Source organism: Nansenia antarctica, assembly GCF_963989245.1.
Source record: "Nansenia antarctica genome assembly, chromosome: 5".
In the NCBI taxonomy this organism is placed as follows: Eukaryota; Metazoa; Chordata; class Actinopteri; order Argentiniformes; family Microstomatidae; genus Nansenia; species Nansenia antarctica.
The window spans coordinates 71,664,432-71,673,504 of record NC_137690.1 but is presented as its reverse complement, the minus strand read 5'-3'; the positions used below and the strand labels follow the sequence as shown (position 1 = coordinate 71,673,504).

The following is a 9,073-nucleotide window of genomic DNA, read 5'->3' as shown; positions in this document are numbered from 1 at the left end:
TCTCTCTCTCCTCTCTCTCTCTCTCTCTCTCTCTCTCTCTCTCGTAAGAGTCCTCTCTCTCCGGTTATGATTGAAGCCCACAGCTGGTCACAACATAACGTTAGACTAGAGGATGGGTCGGCTCGTCCTTCAAAACGATGAACTCATCGGTGGTTAAATATTTAGGCATGCCTCGTCCTCTCTGTGGGAAGCCTGTTTCTGAAGTGGGTTTTGAGGGTATGGTGTGTTTGGGGAGGTGCAGGTGGTGTTTAGGTTACTGTTTCTCATTTTATGCACCCAGATTGTGTCTCACTGCCAGTTTACATTAGGGACGCAACCTCAGCACATACTAATGTTCAAGTCAGGACTAAAAACATCTTTTTAATATTGCCTTTTAAATTACTTAAATAATTAAGTTATGCATATATAATGATTGGAGCACTTTGAGCTGCAACGTTTGCAGGAAAAGTGCTATACAAATAATAAAAAGTTATTATTATTATTATTATTATTTAGGGAGGGACCCCGAGGAGGGGTGGCAGATTCCAATTAAGATTTGTTTTAAAATTAGTCTAATTTGGTGGCTTCATTGTGCAATAGCTAGTAATACTGTTAACTCAACTTTTTTGTTGTTGTTGCATTAAAATTCTGTGAAAGTAATTTAATGACGAACACTTTTGATTGGTGATTTTAGATTTCCAATCTAGACAAGCCCTCAACATCTTGATTAAATCGTACAATTGACTGGGATAAGATTTGATGTTGAAAACATACACTTGAGAGCTGTACTTGAACTACCCACCCACCCCCCCCTGCATATCCGATTTTCAGTTGATTTATAATATAATATAATATGCCAATAATATAGCAAACAGCTCCCCCTACTGGAAAAGAGCGGAAGAACAGAACCATCTCTTGATGTTCCTGAACACAGTTAAGCAAAGTAATTGTGTCTCGTAGAAACAGAAATGCTTCCAATAAATGTGAGATCAGACGTCAGGGGAAACGGTGTCACCCGTCGCCAACCGTGTTGATAACAAATGTGACTCGAGCAAAGCAGATGGCGCGAGCAGAAATGTGATACATCTTAATTACTGGATGGCTCCTACTGTGTTGATAGGTTTTCATATTGTGTAACTTTTGCAGCAAAAGCACTGATCTGAAACTAAATGAATTTTCTTGCCAAAGTTTATTTTTTTTGCTTTCAAACAAACGCTATTTCATGAAAGTATGATATAATAAATAACTTACCTACCAAAAATAGTCAATACAGCAATTAAAGGGACAAGCTGGGATCTTACTTTTAAAATTAATGTATATATCCATTGATTATTGAATCATTATAAATGGATCATGATCTTAGATCAACTGTTTTACCTCGTCAGAACCCAAAACATAGATGCTCTGACAGATAGCTTAGCATAGTCAGGCTAAACCCAACTGACACACTGAGACAGAGCACGCTCCTGTCCTCCCCTGACCTCCAGAAATCACTCCTCCCTCTCTTACATGCTTATCATGATCGAGCTGCGTTCCTGCTGCTGTAAGCAGTAGGGTTAAGAGAGAGAGAGAGAGAGAGAGAGAGAGAGAGAGAGAGAGAGAGAGAGAGAGAGAGAGAGAGAGAGAGAGAGAGAGAGAGAGAGGGAGACACAGAGAGAGAGGGAGACAGAGAGAGAGGGAGACACAGAGAGAGGGAGACAGAGAGAGAGACACAGAGATGGAGAGAGAGAGACAGAGGGAGAGAGAGGGAGACACAGAGAGAGAGAGAGACAGAGGGAGAGAGAGGGAGACAGAGGGAGAGACAGAGATGGAGAGAGAGACAGACAAAGAAAGATAGAGCGAGAGAGAGAGAGCTATTTCATCTAGGAATATAAACCACTTTGTACACACTTACTATCATGACATTTTTATAAACGTTCGACGGTGTCACCATCATGTATGGGCGTGATTGTAATACACAGCTAAGCTCCATGTTCTTTGTGAAAATCAATTGTAACCTAATAGCAACTGTGCTAGCGAAGGGCTATCATATTGATCTCAGGGACAGTGTGTCCTTGCATCCTTGTAGCATCTGTCTGAATTTGAGAGTGGTAACATTCCCCCCTCTTTGTTGTTGTTTCAATCCCAGATTGCCCCTTTTTAAGGATGGCAAAAAAAAACAAAGAAAAGAACAACTTTCACTTAATTGTTCTGAATTTCAGTCCCGCCTCGACATTGCTGAAAACCATAGAGAGTAACATAACAATTCGACAACACCCTGTCAACTGATTGCTCGTTGATGTATAGTTGCATAAAGAAACCGGCACATCCAGATTTAAGCATAGTTCTATGTGGTTGAACAAGAGGAAGATAAGGAAAATGTTTTATAACAAAATGAAATTGCCTCTCGTTGTAAGAGGAACCATAGCCAGAGCCTGTGGTGTGTTCGTTCAACCCGACAGTTGTCACTGTACACCTGAAAGATTTTAACAACCCGTATCTGAGAAAGCACACCCTAACTACGCATGCTTGAGTTACTGACTTTGGGGGGGGGGGAAACAACTGCCATCTGAAACACCTTGTGAATGAACTAGTTTCATGCTAATGTATTTTTTTTTTTTTTTAAACAAACAAATCTAAAACGAACAATGTCACCACCTTAAACTCTTTGCTTAAATGACTGAGGTAATGTTTACTTATTCCTGAATAACAACACAAATGCATTTTTCATTTGGAAAGCCGACAGACAAGAGAAAACCACTCCTCCCCAGAATTATTACTCCATAACATTTCAAGAATGACAAATTCTTAAAAACCTTGAATACATATAAAAAACTGTTATGCAGAATTCAATTCTGGTTCAATTTTAAAACATGATCGACCAACTAATGGCACTGATTGAATTGAGGCTAATAATTCACAAAAAAACCGACGAGGTTTTAAAACCCGCTCGCACACACTTAGAAAGTTATTACATAACCTAACAAGTAAAATTAGAGGTTTCACCTCCATAGAAATGTCTTGGATGTCATTTATTAAAAGTAGCAAGGTAAATGGTAAAATATAAATTACTGTAAAATGTCCCAAAAGACCAAAAACAGCATTTTCAACAGAGCCGGTGAAACATGTATTAGGTCTATCCTGCTGACACGATTTGGCATCAAACTGAGGGTCTCTGTTTCTTCTCGTCTGGTTGGTCCTCGAGGCAGGACGTCCAATCACGTGGTGCTCCTGCGTTCTTCATCCTTCTTGTCTGCTCGCAACAGTGAAGTCTACGGGGAGCAAACATTCGTTACACATTTTTCTAAAAAACACACATTCGTCCCACATCAGAAATCTCCTTCTCATACCTCCATTACACATTTGCTTTTTTAAACAAAAAACAAGTTAACATAAACTGTCTTAAAACACACCTTTTCACAATGGCTTACTTGGTTTGATCTCCTGTATTTTGTTTGTTGTTATCAGATTTTGCTGTTTTTTAAAAAATGTTTTGATATGTGGTTTTAAACTGTCTTGTAAGGTGTCCTTGAGAGCCTTGAAAGGCGCCCATAAATAACATTTATTATTATTATTATTATTATTATTATTATTATTATTAGAAACAGTCTTTCCTGATGAAATTCAGAGAGTGATTCTTGGACACTTTTAACACGTGACATTGCTTCTAAACTAGGACCTGTCCCTTGCTCCCCTGCTGTTGATTGTTTGTTGGTCTGATTTGTCTTTGGCTTGTAACTGTTCCTGTTCTCTGCTCTGTTTTGTCTTGTCATGTTTAATGTGTTTTAACTTTTCGTATTTCTTTTACCCCCTTCCCCCCTACCTCCTCCTGTGCCTTTTGCCAGGTCGGCATTGTAAATAAGAATCTGTTCTTAATTGTCTTACCTGATTAAATAAAGGTTAAATATAAAATAAATACATAAAAAGCGATTATTGGAATGGTTAGTTTCCCTGGATACGTCTGTTGCACAATTGGATTAACAAGTAATAATAATGTGACGTTTCACACAGATGTATTATATTAGTATTATGTATTATTATTGTATCCTGTCTTATTTGTCACTTATGTCCTGTACTATTGTCACTTTTTTTTAAAATCTTGAATTATGCCCATTGCCTTATTGTCTGTAAATTGTCTGGATACTGCTAACTGTATCCTGTTGTCTTATGTGTCACCTTATCACCTATTACCTTACCTTATTGTCTTGTGCTGCAATGTCAGGAACCGAAGCCTAAGAATTATATGACTTTCTTACACTTGTGTAATGTGACCTAACAATAAAACTTGAAACTTGAAAACATTAATCGCCCCCCCCACCCTCCCTGTCTCTCCCCCCCATCCTCCCTGTCCCCCCCCACCCACCACCCATCCTCCCTGTCTCCCCTAAGAATTATATGACTTTCTTACACTTGTGTAATGTGACCTAACAATAAAACTTGAAACTTGAAAACATTCATCGCCCCCCCCACCCTCCCTGTCTCTCCCCCCCCCACCCATCCTCCCTCCCTCCCCTCCCTCCTCTCACCTGGATCTCCATCATTGGTCCTCTGACTCCGTCTGCTTCACACACTGAGGCTCTTTCTGTTCCTCAGATTCGTCCTTTAACGTTCCACCTTTATCATTGGTGTCCTCCTCCTCCTCATTGTCATCGTCAGTGCCCCCCCCCTCCTCCTCCTCCTCCTCCTCCTCCTCCCCTTGCTCCTTCACCTCCATCTCCTCCGTCTCTCTCTCGCTGTCACCCCCCTGCGTCTGCGTTTCCTCCTCCCCCCCTCCTCCTCCTCCTCCGTCGCTGAAGGGCCCGCCCCCCTCCTCGACTCTCCTGCTGATCTCAGCGAACCAGTCCCGCACCTGCTCGTAGCTCATACTGGACCTGGACACCAGCTCGTCCAGGTCTTTCTCGTTTAAGACCTTGTGCTTGAGGTAGTGCTCCTTCAGGACCTCCTTACCCGTCTTGGGTTTGACGGGAGCTGCCGCCGCCGCTTGCGCGGGCGACTGTTTGCACGGGTACGGCCGCCGGGTCCTCCTCGACCAGCCTCGGAAACGTTTCCGCGGCTTCCTCTGACGGCTGCCTCCTCCTCCTCCTCCTCCTCCTCCGTTCATGGCTTCGTTCACCTTCCCGCTCTGGTACAGGTAGTACCACTTCAGGTTGCTGTTCTTACAGGCGTAGCGGGTGTCCCCGAACCAGTTGACGATGTACGTCCTGGGCAGGCCGCTCTCCTCCGCCATCTTGTCGTACTCCTCGGAGGACGGCCACTGGGTGCGCACGAACGCGCTCTTCAGGACGTGGAGCTGCTGCGGGGTTTTCTTCAGGATCTTCCGGCCTCCGGGCGTGGTGACCGTCTGACTCTCGTGGCTTCCTGACGCCGTGGCTTTGATGCCGCCGCCGTCGCCCTCGTCCAGCCCGTCCGCGTCCGCCGCCGCCGCCAGCATTTTCCTCCTCTCGGTGAACCAGGCGTCCACCTCGCGCCGGGTCAGCTTGGTCTCGGACCTCAGCCGGCTCAGCTCCTCGTCAGCGGGCGCGCGGGCCATCAGGAAGCTGGCCTCCAGGAGCGAGAGCTGCTCGGGGGTCTTCTCCTTGAACTTCTGCGGCGTGAAGTCGGGAAAGAAGTTGCGGAACTTGACGCGCGGGTCGCTCGCCGGCCCTCCTGCCGCCACAACCGGCGACAACGCCACCGCCACCGCCGCCGTCGTCGGGGAGTAGTCGCTGTTGGTGTCGTCGCTGGTGTCGTCTATCACGATGGCCGCCGCCGCGGTGCTAGGGCCACCGCTCGCCGTGTCCACGCCGCCGCAACTGCCGCCGGTGACCGCGATGTTGTCGCTCAAGGCTCCGACTCCTCCGACTCCTCCCTGGTGGTCCTTGGAGTTGCGTTGGTTGTAGCGTGTGTCGCTGAACCACTTCTTGATCGCCCTCTTGGTGAGGTTGGTGATCTTCATCAGCCTGGTGATCTCGGCCTCCGTGGCGATCTGCCGCCTCAGGTAACTGGCCTTCAGCTCCGCCAGCTGCTCCTTGGACTTTTTGGGTTTCGCGCCGTGCGGGTCGGGACTCAGCGCGGAGGCGACGAAGGGAGGTGCCTCGGAGGTGGACGGAGGCGGCTCCAACGTCGGCATGACGACGCTGGCTTGGTGGCTGGGGAGCCCGGCGGCGGCGACGGTCAGCGTGATGGGCGAGGTCACGGGTATGGCGTTGCCTCTGCCTCCGCCCCCGCCCATGGCCACGGCGTGACAGCCGCCGCCTACCTGAGTTAAGACGAGCCCCCGTTGACCCCCGCTGACGATCTGGCAGGTCTGGAAGATGGACTGCAGGCCGTTGGTCGCGGCCGCGGCGAGGTTAGCGGGGATGACCGTGATGGTCTGGGGCGTCGTCGCGTGCTGGAGGTTCACGGAGCCGTTGAACTTCTTCCTGCGCGCCTCCTCCACCTCCTCGGGCGTCCAGCTCACCCCGTGCTTCAGCCGCTGGGCGGAGAACCACACCTTGATCTGCTCCTCCGAGAACTTGGTCTGGGCGGAGAGGCCCATGATCTCGGACACGGAGGGGTACGGGAAGCGGTTGTAGGCGCCGACCAGCAGGACGTTGTTGTCCATGGCCCCGTTGTAGGTGGGGATGCTGCTGACCGGGATGAGGATCTGGGTCTGGGGGGTCTGGTGGTGGTTCTGGTTCTGCAGGTTCTGTTGGTTCTGCAGGGCGGACAGAACCTGAGCCAGGGTGCCCGGGGGGAGCATGGTGGTGGTGGCTCCCGAGGAGTTGATGTGTTTCATTTGGAACGTTGGGGTGGTGTTGGGGTGGTTGGTGATCACCATGCTCTGGTGGTGGTGAACGGGCTGAATCGGCTGAATTGACGGGGTGGGGGTGGGGGTGGGGAAGACGACGTGGGAGGCGGTTACGGCAGGGGGGAGGAGGACAGGAGGGGGGGAGGACACCGGCTCGTCGTCACTCTCCACCTTGATGACGGCGCCGCCCTTGGTGTCGGCCATTTTGTGCGACGACCCCGTAGTAAACTTGGACTTGGACTCCCTGCTCTTGACCTTCATGATGGGGGTCTTGCTGAGGGTGATGCTGTTCCTGCACGACACCGACGTCGTGTCCCCCTCCTCGTCCTCCTCCTCCTCCGTCTTCACAAAACCGCCGTTGAAGGTCAGGTCGTTGACCGTCTGCTCGAAGATGGTCTGGTTGTTCCGCTTCACCATCGTCCTGGTGAAGTTGTCCTCCCCCGGGTGGTGCCGGGCGTTGTGCTCCAGCAGCGCGTCGTACCGCCTGGTCTGGAAGTCGCACTCCACGCACACGTAGGACGAGTTGAGGACGATGTTCGGGTGCTCGGTGTCGACGTGTATCGTGAACATGTTGAGCTCCGAGGTCTGGAAGCTGCAGTATTTGCACTCGTAACCTCCCTCTGTAGGACTCAGGTCCATGGTTTTGATGTAGTGGTCGATGGCCTGTCTCTCTTTGTCGCTGGATTGGCTTCCGGCGGAGAGGACGGCTGCCGCCGCCGCCTCCTCCTCTAAAGCCTCCTCCTCTCCCTCGGTAACGTCCATATCCGGGTCGGAATCCGCTAGTTCTAAGGGCGGGACCATGCACGGCGTTGTGGACTTTCTTCTGCTTGCCATCGTGTCGTCTGTGGCAGCATACGAATACCGTTATAATCTGTTATCAAACTCTTAGATTAGGACTTGTCGCTCCATGCAGATGCTTTCATGTATCCAGACTTTGACGTTTAACTTGAATCCTGCAAGAAACAATACATGTTGTTGTTGTTGTTGTTGTTTTTCTGTGCACATCACTAACAACAATCAGTGGGCCTTGTTATTGAGTGAATAAACATGATCTTATAGTTGGTTATCTTAAAAAGACAGACAAAAAGGGGGAAGTCATCTACTAAGCAGGCTACTAAGAGCAGTCTTAAATACTAGTCTCACCATCGCTATTATTATTATTATTAAACCGTTGGTGGAACATGTAAAACGCATTTATAGGCTACTACCAACAAAAACATGACTGTAAAGACTTCGACAGGTCTGCATCTGGTAATGCAATCTGCATTACTGCAACTGTGTATTAATCCTACATCATTCTACAATACCATACGGTCTTAAAACAAGAAGTGAGTTGAGGAAATTGGACAGGATCTTCACGACTACGGAAAAAAAAAATGACCATGCACAGCCAGAACACATCTTATCTCGTGCGTCCAAGTTTCCCTGCGTGTCAGTCAACACCAGAGGAGAGAGACTGGACTCATCTGTCACTAGTAGTAGTAGTAGTAGGGTTAGGGTTAGTAGCTGTGTTTTAGGGGGGATGGGAATATTTTTGGTCATGCATGCTCATGCTTTTTTTTTTTTTCTTGCAGCTACGAGGAGGAGTGTACAGTACAGTCACAGTGTTCCTGGTCACGGTGCTCGTTTTAAATACCTTACCATGCATTAAGAAACTGTCGCTTAAAAAAGCAACATCTTGATCTTGCAGCTCCCAAACATCTCTTGGATCTTGCTTGTCTTCCGCCTTTTGCTGGATCCAGTCTGCAGTTCTGTTCTGTTCGGTTCTGTTCTCTGTTCCTCTGTTCCCTCCCCAGGAATAAGAGAATATCTGCACTGGAGCCCAGCAGGAGCAACGAGTTCATCTGGTTGTGACACCCCAACACACACAAGTAGTGGATCTGGAGACTTTAAGGTTTCGATCTGGTTTCCACTCCTTTGGGTGTATTAGTACAAAACGTCGCCTTGTTCGCCTTGGTCTTGTTGTAGATGTTAAAGCGGTGTGAGTAGGGGGATATAGCATCGATAGTTCATCTGGAATCTGACGATCTGTCTTTTTTTTGGGGTATTATTTCTTCAGAGCGTCGTTTTTCTTTTACGTCATGGCGTCATCGGGACGCGACGTGACGTTCCTCTCCCCAGACTTGTTGGAGAGTCACCGGAGAACCGGAGAGAGTTCTGGTTTTTTAATCACAAAACCAGTTTCATCATTGATTTGATTTCACCCCCGTTTCGGAAAAACTACCGGCTAAGTTTGAGATGGGGGATTCTCTCAATGTCTCTCACTGCTCCATCTGTTTACCCCAGAGAGAAGAGGAGAGAGGCAGGTAAGCCTAGGCTGTGTTCGGAATGGTATACTAGCATACT

The 9,073-nt window shown here is 48.1% G+C and overlaps 1 protein-coding gene across 1 annotated transcript; it reads right to left on the bottom strand.

The window, feature by feature from the left end:
- Positions 1 to 4,702: 4,702 nt before the first annotated feature.
- On the bottom strand, positions 4,703 to 8,665 carry LOC308158338 (zinc fingers and homeoboxes protein 1-like; the record flags this gene model as incomplete). The annotated part of the gene is made up of 2 exons (XM_080531930.1): positions 8,369 to 8,665; positions 4,703 to 7,680 (listed from the first exon to the last, which is right to left on the bottom strand). A coding segment is annotated over exon 2 (2,859 nt), but the record flags the coding sequence as incomplete, so codon positions are not given.
- Between the last annotated feature and the right edge of the window lie 408 nt (positions 8,666 to 9,073).